The sequence below is a fragment of the Cottoperca gobio genome, chromosome 15, assembly GCF_900634415.1.
Source record: "Cottoperca gobio chromosome 15, fCotGob3.1, whole genome shotgun sequence".
Taxonomy (NCBI): domain Eukaryota; kingdom Metazoa; phylum Chordata; class Actinopteri; order Perciformes; family Bovichtidae; genus Cottoperca; species Cottoperca gobio.
Window position 1 is genome coordinate 2,079,928 of NC_041369.1, and position 24,568 is coordinate 2,104,495.

At 38.9% G+C, this 24,568-nt stretch overlaps 1 protein-coding gene across 3 annotated transcripts in view; it reads left to right on the top strand.

Annotated features, from left to right (window-relative positions):
• Positions 1 to 24,568, top strand: part of rasgrp3 (RAS guanyl releasing protein 3 (calcium and DAG-regulated)) — a 50,546-nt gene that overhangs the window by 11,032 nt on the left and 14,946 nt on the right. For all 3 annotated transcript variants that reach the window (XR_003833578.1, XM_029450550.1, XM_029450549.1), the window contains exons 2-7: positions 15,801 to 15,938; positions 16,686 to 16,788; positions 17,792 to 17,854; positions 18,435 to 18,566; positions 19,297 to 19,444; positions 21,668 to 21,841. Coding sequence is in view for 2 of the 3 variants with exons in the window: in XM_029450550.1 (XP_029306410.1) it covers positions 15,869 to 15,938; positions 16,686 to 16,788; positions 17,792 to 17,854; positions 18,435 to 18,566; positions 19,297 to 19,444; positions 21,668 to 21,841 (690 nt within the window). In the remaining variant the exon portion in view is untranslated. The remainder of the gene's footprint in view (positions 1 to 15,800; positions 15,939 to 16,685; positions 16,789 to 17,791; positions 17,855 to 18,434; positions 18,567 to 19,296; positions 19,445 to 21,667; positions 21,842 to 24,568) is intronic.

Here is a 24,568-nt window from a genome sequence, read left to right on the forward strand (position 1 = left end):
AATGAGGACATGATGATGAAACTTGTTTTCTGATAACAAACAAGTCTTTTGCACTTTGTTATTTAGCAATAAAAGTTCAATATGTTTGCGTACAAGACATATAAAATTGAAAGTTCAGAAATGGTATGCAATAGGCAACATCTTTTGTGTCAGTAGCTTGAAACATTCTATTCCTTTGCTTACTTTCCATGGGTCAGCTGGAGAGGCCAGTTGAGATTAGGGTTGAAAGTTTTCCTATGATTATAAAATTATTTCTAAACAAATAAAAGGGAATAATTCATTCATACATCATAGGATGGTAACTTAATTCAGATGCTATAGTTTCATATACATTATATGGTATTATTTTTAGGATATATCCAATTGGGACAATAAACATCCTCAACAAATGTAATAGAATTCCAGTTATAGAGACCTAGTGCAGATTTTGCCCTAATGGTGCCAGAACAATGGACAGTGGATTACCAAAAGTATTGGGATCAACCTCATGGGAAAATTAATATCCGCAGAAAATTTAATGACAATGATCAATGATCATCAATCAATGATCAAACTAGCCAAATAATTTTCACGGCAGCCATATTTAAAACCATCAGGTTCCTAACTTTTATTTACATGTGTTGTTTCTTGAAGTGAAGTGAAATTGAACAAATGAGTACTTCTAACTTGAATCAGCGTTTATTCTTTTCACAAGATTTGGATTTACTGTAATTTACTGTAGTTGTAGTCAGTGAAATGTTTTATAAAATATATTTTTTAGTAACCCTTATTAATTTTTTTGGTAAATTTTAGCACACTGTTATGGATGAGATTATCAAATATTAGATGATGAAACCTTTGAAATTGCAGTCAAGTTGTTCTAATGCTTCTTCTGTGGTGCTAGTTACAGGTGTTGTTGAAGAAGAGCTTAAGAAAATGTCTCTGTTTACTCGTAGACTGTAAAACTTTAAACATACAGTGACTATTTCACTTTTTCACAGACTCCCTCACTGCTAACATTAATAATAGCTAGCACAAGAGTTCTCTTTTTTTATAATGTGTTTAACAACTAAAATCCCAAAATCAAAATAAACCACATTAAATATTTTTGTTTCAAGAAAGACAGAAACAGTTGATTTATTTTCCTCAACACTGACTATAGAGTAAGACAAAAACATTTAATAGTAGAACACAAAATCCCCAGATGATAATTTCATCGAGAACTGATGTGTGTGACATGACGTCACTGAAGAGGTGCAATACATGGAATCGGAGTTTCGGGCTTCCGGTGGAATCGCAATGCATGCTGGTGTGGCGGGGCTAGAAAAGTGAGCACCAACTCTACAAGGGCCGCCATATTGGATTTCTTCTCTACGTGTTTACATTGTGTTTTTACTTTTGGGGTTTGATTTGTAAACAAACCTACTACTCTACAATGAGTTCTGAACTCCTTTCTTATGATGAGGTTCAGATGTGGAAAGTCGAAGCTTTGAAAGTATTTTGCCGCAAGCGGAATTGAAAGGTTTCAGGAACAAAACTCGAGCTTATTGCCAGGGTGTTTGCTGCATCAGAGATGGGCATTGAGGAGCAACCAACAGCTAATGAAAGACTTTCAATCACAGAAAAAGAAAAGACGAAGCTTTTGGTTATGCCGAGTGGCGTTTCAGTGCCTGATCCCTTGACATTGCAGGATGGCTGAGTCAATGAAAACAACAGCATGACTTCTTGGCCGCCGATATACCTCAGCGATATAACATCATTTTTAATGTCTGACCACCCAGGGAACGATATCGAGTTTCATAAACAAACTTTGAACGAATACAAAGAAGGCAAAGCATTTAGACTGTTTGACTCTGGCTGGTTGAAACATATCTTTCAATCCTCTCGCAGATTCTGAGTTTTGCTTTTTGAAAGCAAAATGTACTCATTCAATGAAAGTTTCCCATACGCCACATTCGGCATGGATCTGCGCAGTCAAGAAAACTGGCGATATCATAAGTGCTTATTGCAGTTGTGTTGCAGGGTAAGCTATTATAAATATACACCTAACTTGTGTTTGTTAATTATTATAAAACTCAATATATAGAAAGTACATTTGTCAATATATAAATCAAGTAGATAGACTACATACCCCAGGTCGAGTTCAGGATCAGAGAATTCATTTGTTGGTTTTCCTTGCATGAAATGCTCACTGCCAATCCGCAAAGATTTCTTGGGCTCCCAAGACTTCCCATTGTAATCCTGTCTCTTTACAGCGTTGGTCCATGCTAGCCTTCTATCATTGTTCTTTAGTGCTGTTGGAAATGGAAATATTCGAACGGGGGCTTGCAGTCGCAATTTTTCATCAAACGAGTGTAATCGTGAAGCTCACAATGAGATTCTGCCCATTTATTTAGCTTTCTCCCACTGTTTGAACATCCTTTCACCACACAATGTCAGTGTCCAAATTCCATAACTAGAAGAGCGATGATTACACACTAAAAACTAGCCAAATACAATGTAAGAAGAAATCCAATATGGCGGTCCTTGTAGAGTTGGTGCTCACTTTTCTAGCCCCGCCACACCAGCATGCATTGCGATTCCACCGGAAGTCCAAAACTCCGATTCCATGTATTGTTTTAGGCACTTTAATAATACTGCAGAGGTGTGTTTGTTTTAAGCACCTTAATAATATAATAATATAATGTATTCAAAAATGTGCTTTTATTTTCACAATTTGCTCAACTCAAGAGATTTAACAACTGCTTCCACTTCTCTCAGAATTGTTTTGATTTCTTCATATCTAAGAGATGCTTTTCCAATCACTATATGCAGGCAAGTCTTCATTGACCTGACCATTTTCGCCACCCACTAAGCAGCTTCCAAATAATTACATTTTTGCAAAGAATTCCTGTAACTTTAGATGATGGTGAATCCCACAATAAGGCAACTCCGATAAAAGAACTGGGTTCTGGGTGACGTAACTTTCTTAAGAGGCGCTTGTTTTTGTTTTAGATGTTATGAGCGTTACTGTACACTCACCATCTTCGAGTTAACAGCTCTGAGCCAGCCAGCCCCAACCCATATAATGTAAATCTAAACACATAAGGGACGGGTTCAGGAATTACATGTTTATTTAAACTATGTATTACTTGTACAGACATGTTTATAAGATGTATGTATTTTAATTGCATATATATTTTATTCAGTGTGGGAGTCCGTAGCATCTGCAAGGTACCTGTTGTAAACATAGGTTGCAGACTTTGCCTGCCTCAAGGCTAGCTGAAGGCTACATTATTTCTGGTGCAAAGCATTGACATCTTTCCCTCACCTTTGGCCACTTGGTTTGCCTTTGAAACAGTTCTTGTCACACATGAAGTCATTGACAGTATATGTTTTGTAACTCTTGGCGTGCTGGTGCTTGGACGATTGTTCATGGTGGCGAACATCGCTTTTTCTGCCGTGTGCAATGCTAACATCTGAATGGCACACTTTACAAAAAGCACAAGTCTGCTTTTAATAAATAAGGGAAGGTCTCCTCCCATTTGTCTAGTTACTTGCATAAACTTTGAACTTTATTGATGAGATACAACTGCGTCTCCATCTATCTCCCGTTCACTGTGACTCTCATCCGTATGTTTTCGTCTTCTTCTTCTGTGTTATACATGGAATCGGAGGCCACTTTACCACTGTAGCCTACACTTTTTAAAATTAGGCCTATTTTCATTTTTGAAAGGTTAAAAATACGGGATAATCCCGGGAAAAACGGGAGGGTTGACAGGTATGATGTAATGTTCATGATCCATATGTGCTGCATGATAACATGTGAGGATAGTTATATTTCTGATGTCAGGCACCACTGATGCCATAGATTCAAGAGATCCTCAGGAAGCTCATTGCGCCACGTTGGAAAAGACACTTCTTTCTGATGGTAAAGGGAGAAAGAAATCCAATTGGATTGCAATATGCGTGCAGCATCTTGTAACACACCCCTATTGGTGTTCTTTTTAATCTCCCAAAAGACCCTGCTCTGTTATACACGCTAATTAAATCACTTTTAACACAATACTCTTCACTTTCAAATTTCCACTATCTATGTGTTCCTTTTTCTCATTCCACAGGTCTTTTAGCTGTCCAGAGTTTTGCTCCCTTTGCACATCTTGCAAGATAGCTTTGGCTTGCATTGATAAACTGGCGGCTGCTTTTTAGCACTACAAATCAGGTCATCTACATACAAACACTTGTCAAGTGTAGATGTCACAGTAGGATACGATAGTTGGTACTTTCCCAAGTGATGTTTAATGGTCGCTGCCAGAAAAAAAGGGCTGGTAGATGCTTCAAATGGTACTCTGGTCATAATGGATATATTGACTTCTACATGAGGTTTAAGAAAGTCATCACTCCGGAGAAATCTCAATACTTCCCGTCTTGCTCTTGTATAGAAATCTGCAGAAAGCCTAAATGCATGCTGTCTGAACTTCAACAATACACTAAGTAACTCAGGATTCAGAGGAGGACCTGTCATTAGGAGGTCATTAAGTGATTGACAACCTGTAGCATGCGAAGAAGCATCAAACAAACTCTGAGCTTAGTGGTGAAGCGCTCCTCATTAATGGCTGCTCTGTGTGGCAGATACTACAGCTGGATGTCAGTTCCACACTTTCCTGAATGAAATAATCCTGACCTTAAACTTCTTAGTGAGTTTATCAAAACATCTCTTGAACACATCATGACTGGAGCAGAAGTCACAGTTTTCATTTTTACAAGCTAATCTCACCTCATATCTTCCTCCTCTTATTGCCTCCTTGTCCCTTTTCTTTGTTTCGCGCTCCATTGCAATCCCGATGGATTCAGTTTCGTGTGTGCTTTATATGTTCTCCCAGCCCCACACTCACATGCAAAGTTCCAACATCTGTGGGTTCTGTTTCCGAGGTTACATTAAGCATGGATATAGCTCCTTGAATGAGTCATCCAGACTTACTGTCCAGCCCAACCAGGTAGACATTGATTTTACAGGTGGGTTCGACAAGTGCTTGAATCCCTCACCAACTTCTGTTATTGTGCAATGTATAATGCACTCACAACCTCTAGCTCCTTGTGACCCTGCACATGATAAGCAGGTGTTAATAATGGACGGATGGAAAATCTATTTGGAGCCGTCTCTATGCTTCTGAAAACAGAATCCAAAAGTATGCCGTACTCACAACTGTTATTGCTTGGGTCATGAGAATTATTAATGTCATCAAGGAGACATACCATCACAAGCACCTAGCAATGCATTAAGATTACGTTTAACAGGAGAAATGTAGAGCTTTTATGTGATCAAGGCACAAGACACTATCCATATTATGTTGCTGCATGCTAGCTTACCTACTTTGCTAATTAGCAGCTGACCTTTGTAATCATTCTTACAGTAATCCTGCAACACGGTTTATTTACACTTATACTTACAGAAAGTATTCTGCAAAGTCCTCAAGATATACCCTGATGTCAGCACAAAGGACATAATAGATCAGAATCAGAATAACTTTATTGTCATTATACTCCTGTACAATTAAATTGTGCAGGCTTCTCTCTATGTATCAGCTGTCTTACAGTAACAACGTTGTAATTGCCCATGGTTGTACTCTGGAGCTCGAGTCAACAATGAAAGGATTTTATTGATTGTCAAGCTGTGGTCAAAGAAACTTCCTATAGGGTTTGTAACGCTGTCATAACTGTATCTTAGTCAACACGTACACGGGTATTTTTGTAAACAGGATTTTTCCTCCTTATTTCTAGAAGAAATTCACACAAGCACTGTGGAAATCCTACACATAGTCTGTGTAGTTCTCTGGGATTGTTGAATGATGGGACGCACTCGTCTGCATCATTGACTGGTAGAAGACGTATACCAGATTAGATTCACATAAACAAATATGTTAGAATCATTTATGAGTCAAAGGCTGCTTCAGTGTTCAGTGCTCTCAGTATTACTTATGAATAAGAATTTTTGGGTGATATTGGTACTGAAATCACCAGACACATGAGGAATCACCAAATCCCTTTTAAGATCTCATCTATTAATAGTCAAGGAACAATGTCGTCATTCATTTGACTCACACACACACACACACACACACACACACACACACACACACACACACACACACACACACACACACACACACACACACAATATATGTGTTTGTAAGAAAATACATGTGTATAAATCATAATCAGGCTGTATGGGCAAATCTAAAATGAAAAATTTGGAACTTGGTTTCCGCATATACTTAACATTGTTTCAGATCAGAAGCCGATATGAAATAGTTCTGCAGTTATCAATGAATTCTCAAATTGGAAGTTGCTGAGCAGTGGTGGAAAGTATATTTTCTCCACCACTGCTTGATGTTTTGGAATCTGTACATTACTTTTACTGGTTTATTAGATTTGGTCTATTAAACGTCTGGCGATTTCGTGATACGGTATACGGTATTGATATATGGTGATATACGGTATTGAGGATAACATTTAATATAATGATATTATGTTAATAATACACAATTGATTATTTGTATAGCCCAATATCACAAATTATACATTTGTCTCTGTGTGCTTTACAGACTGTACAGGATTGTGTAAATAATCCAGCGCCACTTAAACCATTTCCGTTTCTTTCCGTTCGCTTTGTCCTTCACACAAAAAGAGACAAAATGCACAATAAATATTGAATATTATATATTGAATGATAGTATTATTATTATATTTTTCTTATAATATATGATACTTAAGTACTTTTTCTTGAGTTCGGAGTACTTTCCCTCATTGCTTGACTACTTCTTTCAAAGTTGGTGAGTAAACACGGAGAGGATCATTCAAAAGGGAAAGTTTGATTGTGCAACAGAAACAGTTTGTAAACAGCTGTGTGTTATTCAAGGCAGACAGGTATTGTATAGTGATTGGCCGAGAAAATGACGGGATGGAGCGTAAGCAAGACAACGGCCATGGTTCATGTAATTAAAAAACTGCAATAGCCAATGATCAAACACTGCTGCAGTGTCAGCAAAGACTGAGAATTTCCTTCACAAAACTGACGTGGTATTATTGTTCAGAACGTAAGCCTATTGAGACAGTATGGGGTGAACTCAAAATCATGTAAAAAGGTCATTTTGACTTTCGTTTTTAAAAGCTGCACTAATTATGATTTTGAAATGGTTACGTGTGATGTGAAAGGGGTTGCTTATAGTGTTGAACCCACAGAGAAACGCCACCAACTCTACAGTTCTCCTCAGCCGAAGGTGTCTTATCAGTGTTTTGTTTTTATGGCCTGAATGGATGGTGTTTCGCTGATGTTGTATTTTTAATTTGGCGGACATATTACCTTCCTAGAGGATTCACCATTGTTTTTGTTGCATATTCAACAAATACACTGTTGTGTTTTTTTGGTTTAGTTTTTTGTTGTTCTTGTGGAGCTCAGCGGTTGTTCAAAACCCAAATAGAGCTAGCAGAGTAAATACACCTTACAGCTCCAAATACACTATAATGCTATTCCATATGTGCTGGACGTGTAAACAAGAGACATGTTTGCTAACATGTTTGGCATAACAACTTTATAATAATAATAATAATAATAATAATAATAATAATAATAAATATATATATATATATATATATGTGTGTGTTTACGGCTTGTTCCGAGTAAACACAGCTTTAAAACCTCTTGTGTGGCCCGCCGGCCCACTTCATTTGAGCCAATCGGAGATTTGATGGGGTTTTTTACAACCTTCATGAGCCAATGAGTGTCAAAGTGCCCACCCTCTTCTTTTGTTACAGACTGACCCTGGACCCTTCCCTTGATTTGTTTTTTCTAAATAAAATTGATTTCCAAAATAATATTTATTATTTATTGTACAGAAAAAAATACATAAAGAATATTAGAAAAAAATGTCTTTATACTTCACTTACTCTGTGTGATTACTACTAACAGGGAATATGGGTATATAATAGTTATTTATAAATAGATAAAAATAATATTTATTAATAAATATTATAATATGTACAGTACATGTACATATTGCACAGTTGGTGTACACCTGGTGTTACTCTTAGACAAACTGTCTAATAAATTAAGTTTTTATCCCTTTTTATCTGAAATTTGGTGGTTATAACTTGATAACACTTGGTTCTATATTTCTATTGTATATTTCAGCTCGGGACTACCAGCTATACCCATCTTCAGACATCTTTTTCAACAAAGAAATTCTGGCGGAGTGCATTTTCTTCAAATTCAGTATATTCAGACCACTATAACTCAGTGCCAGAAGCATTTGGAGTGATTCTTAGAACAATAAGAGAGTTATCTTTCGAATGAGACCAAAATCATGCAGCTGGTGCAAATGGTTGAAGAGCAGCTTTCAATTTACTTTGGGTATGTCGTTTGTAGGTATTTTCGGGTAAATTCGCCCACCTTCTAAGAGGTTAAAAGTTTTTTTAGCTAACAAGATAAAAGTTACTAGTCAGACATTTATAAATCCTACACATAGTCTGTGTAGTTCTCTGGGATTGTTGAATGATGGGACGCACTCGTCTGCATCATTGACTGGTAGAAGACGTATACCAGATTAGATTCACATAAACAAATATGTTAGAATCATTTATGAGTCAAAGGCTGCTTCAGTGTTCAGTGCTCTCAGTATTACTTATGAATAAGAATTTTTGGGTGATATTGGTACTGAAATCACCAGACACATGAGGAATCACCAAATCCCTTTTAAGATCTCATCTATTAATAGTCAAGGAACAATGTCGTCATTCATTTGACTCACACACACACACACACACACACACACACACACACACACACACACACACACACACACACACACACACACACGCACACACACAAGCACACACAGAGATTGCTGATGTTGACACAAGCGTCACAGAATAAATTGGCCAGTGACGTCTTTTTGCCTCACCAAGGTGATGGCAGCGTGTTACTACGCCATTAACTAAGTCCCCAGCTCCCACAATGCACTGCTAATCTTCATTCAGCTGCCTGAATAATGTTGCTGGCTGCTGATCCTACGATACAGATATTCCAAGCAGCACAACAAACCCCAGGACAACATCAAGTGTTAGACTTCTTATGGACACGAGTATAGATTAAATCCTGTTCTGGCAATGATTCAATTAAGACCAATATTGTATTTTCAAAAGTGCCGAATGTAACATGTTGCATTTGGAGACAGAAACCACTTCTTAATAGGAGCATAGAGGCGCTGGAAATTTTCTTGGTTAGAACTCAGGTACTTAGGATAGAAGTTATGAACTTTTTAGTTGAAATCTTACACATTAAAAACAGTTTCAAGATGTTAGTGTATCATGTCATTACCTGCTCTTAAATATCTACTTAGAGATGTGTTGAGAACATGTCTACGTGTGTGTGGAGAGACTGAAATAGACCCCCTTTAATATAAACCTGTATTTAAGTGGATACACAATGGAAAATCATTTCAAAGGATGGTTTGTGCACAACATGAATGTCATGTGCTTTCAACAGAAACAAAGTGCCCACCGACAGATTCAATTCTATGTTTGTCACAAAGGCAGTTTTGTGTATTTTTTCCCATTTGGCCTCTCTGCTCCTCCTTCCAGCTATGTTACCACTTCCCCAAGCAAGTATCTCTATCAAGCTGTACTGCCATTCTCCACCTGTCAGACTTTCCTCGTCCTGGTCATCTGACTCCCACACCCTCCTGCTCACCATGGCAGCACAGATACCAGCCCCAGTCAGTTGCTTCATGCCGTGCTGTGTGTAAGCCATCTGTACCTGCTTTACCTGCCTCCTCTACTCTACAACCCTAACCTTTAACCCTAAAACCTGCAAGTTATCTGCCTGGAAGCTTATACATCTTAATATTTCACTGCACTTTTCCTGTCTGCTTTGACAGTATTGTCATATTTTTAAAACATAATGACCATAAGTAATTTACTATTAATTCATAAAGTATTACATATGTAATATATTTTACAGTATTTCGCAGTGGTATATTTTCATATATTTGTCATTACATATAAATATCAATTTCAAACTTATCTATGTTATTACGGTCAGAGTTGGATCGGACCCAAAACAGACAGACAGGGAGTTAAGGAAAGGAACGTTTTATTGACCAAAAAGTGTGAATTGTGAAGTGTGGCAGCGTGTAGCTGGGGAAATGGCGAGACCGGAGCTTAGCAGGCTGGAGATGGTGTTGGATTGGGAAAGCGAGCAGGCAGGCAGGTCAGAAGGCGGGTGAGATGTAATCCTGGAGGTAAGACACGTTAGTGAAAAACTTTACACAGGAGAAACTCAGATGAAAAGTGAGCATCCAAGAGCGAGTGTCCACTTGGTTGAAACAACAATCTGGGGATGAGTGACTGGAGAACCAGAGTAGTTCTACTGTTGCTGATGAGCAAATGGGAAACAGCTGAGCAGGCTGGACAGGTGTGTGTCGAAGCAATCAGGAGGCTGTCTGTGGGGAAGGCCAGGGAAACACTGGACACACAGGGAAACACAGGGAAACACTGGACACACAGGGAAACACTGGACACACAGGGAAACCATGGACACACAGGGAAACACTGGACACACAAGGACACACTGGACACACAGGGAAACACTGGACACACAGGGAAACCATGGACACACAGGGAAACACTGGACACACAGGGAAACACTGGACACACAGGGAACACTGGACACACAGGGAACACTGGACACACAGGGAAACCATGGATACGCAGGAAACCATGGACACACAGGGAACACTGGACACACAGGGAAACCATGGACACACAGGGAAACACTGGACACACAGGGAAACACTGGACACACAGGGAAAAGGGAAACTAATAAAAGAAAACTGGGGGTACATCCTAAGTCGCTTATTTAATATTTCCTCGCTCACTTGATCCCAAAGCTCTTATTCCTGCTCTGAGGATTTCTGGGTGAGGAACACGAGAGCAGCCTTCAATTAAATCTTTTTCCAGCGGACACGCCCCCCCTGACTGGATATCAGTCACTGATTGGACGCTGCAGCTGATGAACTGATACATTCAAATCAAATCAAATTTATTTATATAGCCCAATATCACAAATTATACATTTGTCTCAGTGTGCTTTACAGACTGTACAGGTTACGACACCCTCTGTCCTTCGACCCTCGCATCACACAAGGAAAAACTTCCTAAAAGAAACCCTATAATTAAAGGGGGAAGAAATGGAAGAAACCTTAGGGAGAGCAACTGAGGAGGGATCCCTCTCCCAGGATGGACAGACGTGCAATAGATGTCGTGTGTACAGGATAAACAACATAGTACAAATACAACATTTGACAGAAATGATGTTGTGTTGAAAAAGAGAAAGTATGGATGAATCCAGGAAAATGTCAAAAAGGCTTCCTGGTGTCCAGCAGGACCAGGGCAGCAGGCGCAGCCACGATTCCTGATCCTGACGTAAACTTTATCAGTGGCAACCTGCCACATGAGAGACACAGAAACTCTGGGGATGATGCACCGGATGCTGAGTTAATAACATACATTTACATAAATGGAGGAGAGAGGAAGAGAAGGAGGAGAGCAGGGAGGTGTCCCCCGGCAGTCTAAGCCTATAGTAGCTTAACTAGGGGCTGATCCAAGGCAAACCTGAGACAGCCCTAACTATAAGCTTTATCAAAAAGGAAAGTCTTTAGCCTACTCTTAAATGTGGAGAGGGTGTCTGCCTCCCGAACACAAACTGGAAGCTGGTTCCACTGAAGAGGAGCTTGATGGCTGAAGGCTCTGGCTCCCATTGTACTCTTAGAGACTCTAGGAACTACAAGTAACCCTGCAGTCTGGGAGCGCAATGCTCTAGTTGGTTTATAAGGTACTATGAGATCATTAAGATATGCTGGAGCCTGACCATTAATTGCTTTGTAAGTCAGGAGAAGGATTTTGAATTATATTCTGTATTTTGCCAGTGCAGTGCAGCTAATACAGGAGTAATATGATCCCGTTTCCTAGTTCTTGTCAATACACGTGCCGCTGCATTTTGGATCAACTGAAGAGTCTTAAGCTACTTTTTGGGACAACCTGATAACAATAAATTGCAGTAATCCAGCGTTGAAGTAACAAATGCATGGACTAGTTTTTCTGCATCATTTTGAGACAGGATGTGTCTTATTTTTGCAATGTTACGTAGATGAAAGAAGGCAGTCCTTGAGATTTGTTTTATGTGGGAGTTAAAAGACAGATCCTGATCAAAGATAATGCCAAGATTCCTTACGGTGGTGCTGGAGGCGATATTAATGCCATCCAGAGCTTCTATGTCATTAGAAAATGCATTTCGGAGACGTTTAGGGCCAAATATAATAACTTCAGTTTTGTCTGTGTTTAACATCAAAAAGTTGCTAGACATCCAAGTTTTTATGTCCTTAAGGCATGCTTGAAGTTTAGCCAATTGATTGGTTTCTTCTGGTTTAATTGATAGATATTATTGGGTATCATCCGCATAGCAATGAAAGTTTATAGAGTAGTTCCTTATAATATTGCCCAAAGGAAGCATATAGAATCGGTCCAAGTACAGAACCCTGCGGAACTCCAAGACTGACTTTGGCTGTCATGGAGGATTTATCGTTAACAAGTACAAATTGAGATCGCTCAGATAAATAGGGCTTGAACCAGCTTAGTGCGGTTCCTTTTATGCCAACACAATGTTCCAGTCTCTGCAGTAGAATGTCATGATCAACAGTGTCGAAAGCAGCACTGAGGTCTAACAAGACAAGAACAGAGACAAGTCAATTTGTCTGATGCCAACAGACATTGGTAACTTTTACCAGTGCCGTCTCTGTGCTATGATGAACTCTAAATCCAGATTGAAAAACCTCAAATAAACTGAGAGATATAGGAATAGAAGGCTCTGTAGAGCTGTGGCTCTCTGTCAGCCTGGCTACATTGCTGAAAAGAAATTTATTAATGAAGAGTAATAAGCTGCTCTGGCATTACGGAGAGCCTTCTTATACGTTTTAAGATGATCTAACCAGACTAAACGAGATTCTTCTAATTTAGTGGAACGCCATTTACTTTCAAGATTTCTCGACTTTTGTTTTAGTTTGTGGATTTGTAAATTAAGCCATGGAGCTTTCTTTTTCTGTTTTATGATCTTCTTCTTTAGAGGAGCGACAGAGTCGAGTGTTATTCGCAGTGAGGCTGCAGCACTATCAACAAGATGATTAATTTGGGAGGGACTAAAGTTAGCATTGGAGTCCTCCATTATATTGATATTGAGTCCTGGTATTGAATTAAGTGCTGATGGAATCACTTCCTTAAATTTAGTCATAGCACTTTCAGATAAACATCGAGCGTAGGATATTTTGCCTACTGGCTTGTAGTCCAGTAACAGGACTTCAAAAGTTATTAAAAAATGGTCTGATAGAAGAGGATTATGTGGACACACTGATACACTTTCAATTTTAACACCATATCCCAGAACAAGGTCCAGAGTGTGGTTTAAACAGTGAGTTGGTTCATGTACATTCTGACTGAACCCAATTGAATCTAATATTGAGATAAATGCATTATTAAGGCTGTCACTATCAACATCCACATGAATATTAAACACATTTACTCATTTCCTCTCCTCGCATGGTTTCTTTGCGTCTCTTCCTGACAGCCGGAAGTTGGCTGCAAGATATTGTTTACACTACGCAAGGTCTTCTTAAGCAGGACAGCTCAAAAACTCCAATATCGTGTAGCATTATCATTCTTAGCATGCTAATGATGTTAGCATTTAGCTCAGGACATCGCTGTAGATTATTGGTCTTGTTCAAATCTGAACTTCACCAATTTCTTAATTTTTATAAAACACATTTGAATGAGAATACATCTATGTACAGCTTGTTTGGAATCATTTGTTCTTATAAGCAGTTTATGTAAAACAGTTTTAGACAACTGCCAAACAGAAAGAGGAAGTCAAATGTAAACATCTTGTTTCTGTCTGCAGCAAGCAGTGAGCAAGCTCTGACAAACACACTGTATGCCAATTGTGCAGCTCCAAACAGCAGACAGACAAAGTAAGAGACTGCAGGTGAACACAGAGGAGCATTTAGCAGCTAAAGGGTCCAACAAGTTGGTAGAGACCAAAACAGCTCAAAGAAGAGTGAAAATTGGACTTTTGCCAGGTGTAAGAAACGTGACCATTAATGCTAATGTTGCTCCATGTCTGTTAGATTCTTGATTTGAGGGGAAATATGAATAGTCTGCATGACTTGGACATAGATTATTCATGTTGATCAGTCAAGAAAGGCCCATCGGTGTTTGGATTTTAGCTTTCATTATAATTATTGGTAATTTTGATAAATATTATTAAAATGTCAACTCATGCATATAGACATATAGACATGTCTTTGTTGTTAGTATAACTATCATTGTTGATGTTACAAATATCCCTGGCATCTGTATAAATGTCATTATGGATTATTGAAACATTTCTGTCATTGGTAAAAATATCATCACCAAGCATATAACATCCAACATGCAGTTATAAACATCATCATTTGGGATGAAAATGTCATGTCATGAGTCAAAATATCCTTATTATTGATAGAAATGAATAGAAGGGCCACATCTAACAGACACTTTGTCTAGGCTGGGAACAGCCTGAACAAAAGCCACGACAGAGTCTGTTCCCTGAAATGGATTTGATAGTATGATCAGGTGTAGGATTAATTTTAATTGTCACATCCGATAAAGTGCACCACAAGCATCAGTGAAATTCTCAGCATATCAACAAGTGAAGCTGCTACTTTGGGCAAAGAGAAAGAGAGAATCGAAAGCCGTCATAAGGACCTAATGATTTAGAAATTTGTGGGGAAAAAAAGGTTCTTTATCCATAGTTTGGACATGGTTTGGTTTTTAAAGCTCGGTTTGTAACAGAGAATACATATTCTATTTAATTATATTTAATGCACTCCAGTTTCAACAAAAGGCATCAATATAACTTGACCTGATGGTTAAGCAGTGCACTTAAATGGTGCTTAAACTTAAAAGCCCAGTTTATACTTTCTGCATCCACATGGCCTTGAGGGTACACATGATGCAAAAATGGTTTGAATCAACACTTTATTTTGCTTCATCAATGACAGATAGTGTTACCAATCTATCAATAGCAAAGCACTGCATCGTAGTAAAGAACTAACACAAAGTAGTACACATGCCATGGAATCTTTGAACGCACTATATGGTGCAATATATAGTAAATAGGGAGTGTTACAACTTAACCTTATTTGGTTTGGATTGTATGACATGCCCACCCTGAATAGCATGAAATATACAATGTGTCTGCAAGTTAACTACTATGTTGTATGTTTAGCGTCAATAACTAGTAATAAACATAATGCTACTCTATAACTGTTTGCTGTTAGTGTTATTTTGTCATTAGGAATGGCAGTAGGTTTCATAAATGCCCCACCATACAATGTTTCTGCTTTGGTGGACATTGGTTTCAGTTGATTTTGCTTCAGACCGCCTTCTTACTGAAGCTTTGAATATCTTTGGTGTGCATGCAACACATATTGCTGAAGACTGGCTCCTTTGCCTGTTTTTAAATGGGACAAATAAAGAGTTCATACAGATTATCAATGCTTTGAGGCCAAATTGATTAACATAATATACACATGCATATCAGCAAAAGTATTTACTTAATACTAATACTTAAAGTATTTGGTTAAGGACAAACAAATAAATGGGAAAATTTGACTTCACATGATCATAACACTAGCACAATACATTTATGCTCCTACTAAATCCTATACTGATGGTTGTCTCTCTCCTGCACCCAGGAAAACCCTGATTGGTCCAGAGCAGTGAGCAGGAAGTGTTGACTTCTGTCCTCCCTCAGCTTGGCACTATGGGATCATCCACTTTGGGAAAGGCAGCCTCTCTTGATGCCCTCTTAAATGAATGCACTCATGCATTTGGTAAGTAACCGTGAATGAATTGCAACCAATTGACTGCTTTTGGACCCCGGCTGTCAGGGGCCCCAAAGGCTCAAGGTTCACTGTGTGGCATTTAGTTTATGGTAATTTGATTAACTTATTCATATAAACAGAAATTTAAACTTTTCCATTTTCCATCTTGAAGCACTGTCTTGTAGAGGGGCCCTGGGTCAAAATGTACTTTTAATACCTGTATGAATTATGGAATATTATGCTTAAATGTTGCATAGTTTTAAAGAATTTTCTATTTGACCAATTTACAGTACAACAAAACAAAAAAACAGGGTTGCATTGGAGCTTACAGCTCAGTTTTTGCACCGGGGCCGCTATCTTGTTAATCCAGTCCTGACACAACATCCACCCTTCATTAGTGTCAGTGAACACTATATTTCAACAGCCATAACATCCCACACACACACACACATATTTACTTTTATGATAAGATTTTTCTAAAATCCAAAGAAAAGACCAACACCAGAAATATGTTAGTCCATCTCATACATGATAGATATATCAGGCTTTCGATACACAGACAATACTTGTCGATTGGATCAATTTGTTGTTTATTGGGTCTTTTCATGGGATTTGTTGACAATAAAAATATAGAATATCATCAGAATGATCCTATTAGATTAGTAAGTAAGAACACCTGCCACATGGACGTTAACATAGTGCCTGTTACCTTAAGTTTAAACCTAATGACAATTTCTGACTCACTTCTCTTCATAGATGACAGTGGGGAGCTGCAGGCCAACCTGCTTCCTCGCAACCTGCTGCTGATGCATCGCTGGTACATTACATCCTCAGAACTGGCGGGAAAACTAATGATGATATATCCTATCTGGCAGGAAGCCTGTAAGATAATTATCTAATGCATGTTAACACAGTGCTTTAAAGCAACAAGGGTTCTGAACCCCTACAGCTTCAGAGTGCAACTCAGTTATACACCACTGTCAGCTGTAATGCTACTCAGGAATCTGTTATATTTACATTACTTAGCGAGTCGACAACTGTGCTAACACAGACAAACATCAACAGCTTAGTGTCACCGCTGTTGGTGACTGTGGTTTGAGCGAGAGAGATTAGCTCTATAGCTTTGTCAGCTTCCGTAACCAGTGTGAGCCTGGCGCAACTTTAGCAAGTAAAGCTTTCTGTCCATGAGGAAACAGAGAGTTCACAGAGGGTTCACAGAGGGTTGAGGCAGAGCAGTAGAAGAACATCAAATGATCCAGTTTTACCAAATTTCAATTTAGTTGTATAAAGCTTTACACACTTCTCATGGGAGAATATATCTTGTGCTTACCAAATTTACATAGTGCAAGAACAGGCGTTCGGGGTTTGAAGTTTAAATAATGACATAATGTTGCTTTAACAATATGTTGAAATACTGCTGGCTAATTGTATTTCAGCTTGCTGGAGATATGTACTGCTGTTTTAGTATTAGTTATTGATTGACAGATTGTTTGTTTTGGAAAAGTTGCAAAAAATGGTTTGACACACTATGACAAACCGGCTGAGATAACTTTCTCTCTTGCATGAGGATGTTGCATGCATCACTCTGTCTGAGGTGAGAACTGCCATCAATCTCAAATTAGACAAGTAATAGCCACTGCTGAGGGAATGTTGAGAGAGGAGAAGACGCCCAGGATACTTGCAGTCATGATGGCTTCAACTGACAAAGCAGCTGCGGCTGTTGACAAGCTGGCTTCCTGTTTTTATTATTTTTGTATTAATTCTTAAAGTATGATTAACTATTTCCTTAATGAGCTGATGTATCATACGTTGCAGTGTATTAGTTTGTCAAATCTCAAAAAAAGTCCTTAACTGAACCCCACGTACCGTGACTCCAAAGGTGACAACTGCCAGAAAACCAGGCTGAAGATTTGTTATTTAATGAGGTAAGATGCTACATACACGTTCATCCATCGCCTCACATTAACACTTTGTACTCCCAAGCCTAAAGACAAGCCAAGACTACCTTAACCTCATTTCACCTGACACTTTATTTACTGCAGTTATTAACCCAGAGCTTACAGCTTGGCATACAATTCCATTTTATACAGTTTCAAGGTTACACACTAAGAAATCAGAGGCCACGATTAGACTTTGTCCTCACAATGCTCATTGCCTGTGTTTTGATAAATATGACAATGAACACTTAGCTTTTGTTTTAATCCTCAATTAAAACCAGTTACTTACCCTGTGTTTGAAGGACAACACTGCTCTAAGCCAAGTCAAAAGGTGTGTGGACATCCCACAATTCTAAGTTGTAAATGTGACAGAAACTGTATGGAACTTCCTGCACCATACCGCCACAATAAAGGGCATCACATGCGAGCCACATGTCACAAGGTCACAAGGCTCATTGTCTTTTTCAGTGGATGATTTAGATGTTTTCCATTGTAGCACAGGTTTGTTATGTCACCATCTTTTTACTGTCAAAATATTTGTTGCTAAAATCTCAATGTGTGTGTTCAGGTACTGGATTGTGACATTCCCTGCAGAGTTCAACCTGGACTTGGGTCTGGTCCGGTTAACAGAGGAGTTCAGAGATATGGCTGCTCAGCTCGGCTGTGAGGAACATTTCAAGCTCCTCGACATCTCCACCATGTAAGACACTTGAAACTATTGACCCATCAGTGTTACCAATTGTACTGGTAAGGATACATGAGTCCAGTTGTTCTTGTTTTGCAGCTGCTACATAAGGACCAACAGGACTGAAAACGTCCATAGACATGCACTAAACCAAAATATAAACGCAACATTATTGTTTTAGCTTCTACTTTTCACGAGTTCAATTTGTGCACAAATTTGTTAAAATCCGTTTTAGCACTTTGCCAAGATAATCCATCCACCTGACAGGTGTTGCATTAAGATGCTTATTAAACGACATGTTTAAGCTACTACACAGGTTTTCCTTGAACTGGTTGCAATAAAAGGCCACTCTGAAATGTGCAGTTTTATCACACAACACAGTGCCACAGATGTTTTGAGGCAGCGTGCCATTGGCATTCTGAGTAAGCAAGACTGTCCTGTTGCCCGTGGATTTATTGTTCATTTCACTGCGATAAGCCGTCTCAAATGTCGTTTCCGAGATAACCAGCCTCAGTCTCGACCTGACAGAAGTTCATCGAGGTAATTGACTTGAGTGGGGAAATGCTCACCTCATCCGATTGTGTCTGTATTTTTGTTTAGTACTTAACTCTTAAAGGATAATATCATTCTTGTTATTCTGCAGCTTTTCGTCTGTTAGCTACAAATTGTTTATAATTCATATTGCTGTTTCACATTTTTTTCTACATTGATTGAGCTTATTGTTTATAAATTGTTTTCCTTGTAGTCCGTCGTACGACTGGATGCGTAAATTGACCCAGCGCAAGAAGCAGGCTAAGAAAGGCAAGGCCTCACTGCTGTTTGACCACCTGGAGCCGATGGAGCTGGCTGAGCATCTCACCTTCCTGGAGTTTAAGTCCATACGGAGGATATCGGTATGTCTTCAAAAAGCTCTGTTTCTGTCCAATGATTTACTTTTTTGCCATGCTAGCACCAGCTTTCAAGGGTCGGAGTGCTGTGACATTTTGTACATACATTCATGGCCCCCACTGGATGAAATCTACTGACTGGGTCTACTGTAGATCCTCTATCTTTTTGGCATTTCCAAACCAACCAGGGGTGGGAAACCTCTGGCCTCTGTGCCGTATAGGGCCCGCGAGACCATTTGATCCGGCCCTCGAGGTAATTCGTAAAACGCACACAAATAAAATCCAGTAGCAAAAAAAAACTAGACGTCAATATTTTAAATGGGGGACTGACTGTTTTTCCTGGCCAAGGTCAGGGTACTTGAACACAACACGAGCGGAACGTGTCATCACTTCAATTTTAAACGAGACTGTCATTGACATCAGCGAACGCAACATGGCGAGTGTAAAACAGAGAAAGCTGGATGTGGAATGTCACACTTTAATTTCAACCACTTGGTACTTATATTATTTTTTATTCTATTTAATTATTGTGTACTGCCTTTTTACTTCATATGTTCTTTTAGTGAGACAAGATACATTTCCCCGTTGTGGGACTAATAAAGGATTTCTGATAAAACAGAAAGATACATGCATAAAAAAAGTTGCTTTTTTGCACAACATGAAAGAAAGGTGAAATGAATGGGCTGCGTCTTAAAAAGAGTTTTCAGAGGTTATGAGTTAAATAATTAGTATGGCCCTCGAAGGATGTTGTAAAAACAAAATGGCCAATCCATTTAACTTTGCTAATCAAGGCTCAGAAGACATTTGCTGAAGGGCCGGTGGCAGAGCTACATCCTTCTGCATTTTGGCAGTCAAATTAAAGTCACCTCATTTAGTTTATCCACAAAAAATAGATTTGCTCAGTCCAATTTTGGCCATATTGTTCTGTCAGGTAGATGAGTGCAAGGCAACAAAGAGAAAGGACCTAAATCCAAAGAATCGGCAGACAATAACTGTTCATAAGCTCATAGGCAGGCAGGTACAAGTACAGGTTCAAGAGTTCACGTTGCAGGTTCAGGTAAGTTACAGGTTCTGGTTCAGGGAACAGGGAACAGGTTTAGAGGGCTGGAAAGTAACCTTGACAATATGGCAGGGACTGAGCAGGAATGGGGCAGCTGTGGTTTAGAAGGGAGAGCGAGTCGTCCACTAATGGGAAGATTGACAATTTGACTGGCTCCTCCAGTCAGGTGGGAGAGTCAGGTGACTAGGGACAGGTGGGAGAGGTGAATGGATGGAGAATGGCAATGCAGGGGCCTGGGAAGTGATAAGTGGCTAGAGACATGTACTGAGGGGCGGATTAAAAAATAAAAAAAGTACTGAGACATTGTGACAGATGCAAACATTTAAAGCAAGACTATTACATTTGACAGAAGAAATAGACATCCTTCCTCTTAAAAGTTGAATTCATAAGAAATACGATACGCTCTTGTATTCAGGACTCTCAGTTTATGCTGCTACAGCCTTGGACTGGTGTGACAAGTAGTTTATGGTGGCTCATGGCTAATATTAGCTAATGTCAGAAAGATTATACTGTCAGTTCCTTAACTTGGTTAAAGCTAAATTGAATATGATGTCTTTCCAGGAAGTTTTATAATCAACATTTTGAAGCCAAATAAAATATACTCTGAATGTGGTGAACTATGTGCAACACTGATACAAATGTTCTTGGGAAGCTGAACACCTGCTGTAGAGCTTTGATGTAAAGTTTGATGGCCTCTGGTTGAACTTGTTTCCTCTGGCCAGGTGGTTAATTGGTAACAAATTCAAGTTTAATTTCACGCGTTATTGAAATTGTGATAAAACAAATAAGTGCTTGTCCTTGAAATGTAATTGAATGACATGAGAAGCTGCTTCAGTTCACATAACTACTCACATTTTCCCACATAAACTTTCCCCAAGCTCTGTTGTCAGCTCAAGATATTCACATACAAGATATGTTTAAATCTAACAGCAAATGGCATAGATATTAAATTTGAAGACCACATGGGGTTCCTATGGGGATATATCCTCTTAATTTTGACGATAAAATGGATTCTACGATATCATCACCCTCAGAAATGTAACTTTTATTCTAACTTTAAAATGGTTCAGTGCAATGACCAATACAGGCTTTAGGACACAAGGACAATATGAGCCCTGAAGATTAGATTTTAAATTGACATCTGATCTGTAAAACCCTTTTGTCTCCAGTTCACTGATTACCAAAGCTATGTGATTCACGGCTGCCTGGTGGACAACCCAACTCTGGAGCGCTCCATTGCTCTGTTCAACGGAGTCTCACAGTGGGTCCAGCTCATGGTGCTCAGCAAGCTAACGCCTCAGACCCGCGCAGAGGTTATTACCAAATACATCCATGTGGCTCAGGTAAGACAGGGAGGAGGCAGTCCCCTACAGAGCATGTCTATCTTCAGTGTTTTCAAGGGTTTTATCCAAAAAACATAGACATTAAACAGGCTAGCATTCTTTTTATCCAATACTGTTTACAAAAATATATGCAAGGCTGACAACAGAACTGAGGAAGAAGCCGATTGGACAAGACCAGCGCATAAGTTTCACATGGTCCAGGCTTTCACATCCCATCCTGAACTCCCTCAGCAGCCAAAAGCAGAACCCTTCTGCCTAAAAAGCATGTTGCACATGACCCTGTTTATCTAATCAAACCTACAAGTAAAGACTTGTCAACTCTGGACAAAAGCCCACTTTGGCACATTAGCTAGCATCATTGCTTTTCCATTTACTTTAGTGTGGACTGACGCTGCAATCTCTAAGGAAGCTTTTTTTAGAGGCGTTATCGCGTAATGATGTCTGTATTTCAGAATTATAATTCTCTCACATATTAAACTAAACTGCAGTGGCCCTAAACTTTGTTGATGTTCCATGGACTGTTTACATGAGCAGGAGCACTTAAACTATCCTTTCATCAGAACGGTCTCATTAATATTCATGGTAGATTTGTAGATATTGTTTGCAGTTTAAATTGGCTCTTTGGACATCTTCATGAGAGCTAAAGAGCTTCTCCATTAATCCTCCATCAGTACTGAAAGAAACAGATGAGTGTTCTGATGACAGCCTATCGGGGATCCTGTCTCCTGTTAGAGACTGTCTGACAGGCTCAAGGATGAAATCACTTAACTGATCAGCTGTAGGACTGTGTGGCACGGAATATTATGGGGTGGTTTTAAAGACAGTTTGATCAGTTTAAATGGGAAAAGTAACATTTCTCTGCTTCAATAAGGACTCTGAATTCTACCTCTTCATTTCTCTTAATATTGTGATTATTATTTGTGTAATATGTTGTGTCTGACTACATGTTATGCTGCTGACACTGTACGAGTAGCATGTAGAGACATGACTTACTACATTACTATATTGTCTTTTCCCACGAGCAGAAATAAAAACTGAAATGTTTGCACAGCTTCTCAGAATCTGTTGCTCCATCAAGTGAGCTGGCCAGCTGTTTCCCCTAGCTTCCACTGTTTACGTTAAGCTAAGTTAATTGCCTGCTGGTTCCACTCTCATATTTAACGTATAAACATGAGAGCGGTCTAAATCTTCCCAACTAACTCTCAGCAAGAAAGCAAAGAAGCGCACTTCTGACAATCTGTTGCTAAGCAGTTTCTGCACCAAAATATTTTTCACAATCACTTTTCTTATCTTTAATCCTGATCCAATCAGTATTTAGAATCGCTGGGAGCAGGGGAGTCAGCCTATGTGGGCGGAGATGGTGAGGTGATGGGGGGAAAGGAGTTACTGCAGGGTAGGAGGGAGAGGCTGGATTTATAATGACAGGAAGTTAGTATGTGACAGAGAAAACCGGTATATAAGGCCTTGTCCACAAGTACACAGGTCATTTTGTAAACGTAGCTTTTTCTATGCGTTTCGGCTTTTCATCCAGATAGAGATTTTTTTTAACAGGTTTATGTTAACAGGATTTTTTTGAGAACAAAGAAGGACAAAACCATGTTTAACAAAAATACGTGTATGGATCTGGCTGAAGTTGTGAACAACATCTGTTTACATAGCTCCATAGTTCACTTGCTCAGAACGTTTTGCTTTAGGGCACACAGGGAGTGTGACGTCCCTGAACACAATAAGAAGATTGTAAATAGATAGGGCTTCATATAGCAGATACTAATACATCAAACAGTCTAAGATAGGCTACTTACCTACCACCAGTGGTAGAATGTACTCAAATCCTTTACTTAAGTAAATACCAGTAAATAAGCAATACCACAGTGTAGGCATCTTCTGTTGCAAGTCAAATTAAATGCATTAATATTTTTAATTTAACAAAAGTGCTAAAGTATTAGCATCAAAATATACTTATAGCAAAAATAAAAGTATTTGATCCATTTCAGACCAGTTGCCTCAGTCTGAAATGTAGTGGAGTATAAAGTGTGAGGATCGCAGCTCAGACAGAGCAGCAGCTGTGTCATTCACGCTCAGTATCATTGGCTCAGCAGTCCCTCCACCTGCTCCACCAGCTAGTAACATCCATCCTATTTATAAGTCTACTATGATGCCTTCATTAACTGCCAGTTCTCAATATTACTTTACGGATTCCTAATGCTCTCCACCCCAAGGTCCTCATGTGATTCAAGCTTTAGTGTTTATAGGCGGATCAAAGTATTTTTAATCAGTCTATTTGGACTACAATTTTGTTCAGTATATCACCACAACTGGGTTCACTGGGTACACTAGAACAAAGACAATGATGTGTTATTTTTAGGGCTGTCAAGCGGTTAAAAAAATGAATCTAATTAATTACACGCTTTGTGATTAATTAATCAAAATTAATCGCATATATCAATATTTGCTGTGAGAAGTATTTCAAAATATTCAAATGGATTTTGGAAGATGAGTGAATCAATGAGTAGGTATTATACATTAAAGGTCAACATGTCTTTTATTTCAACACTATTTCTCCAATATCTTGTTTGCCACAATTATCTAAGACAACACAGACCATCAGTTTGACATAAAGTGCAATTTCAAATCTGGCATAACATCTTTCATTGCACACAATATGTTTAAAAGTTGTGTCATTTGACGCCATGTGTAAAGCCTGATAATCTGTGTATTCTTTTCCAT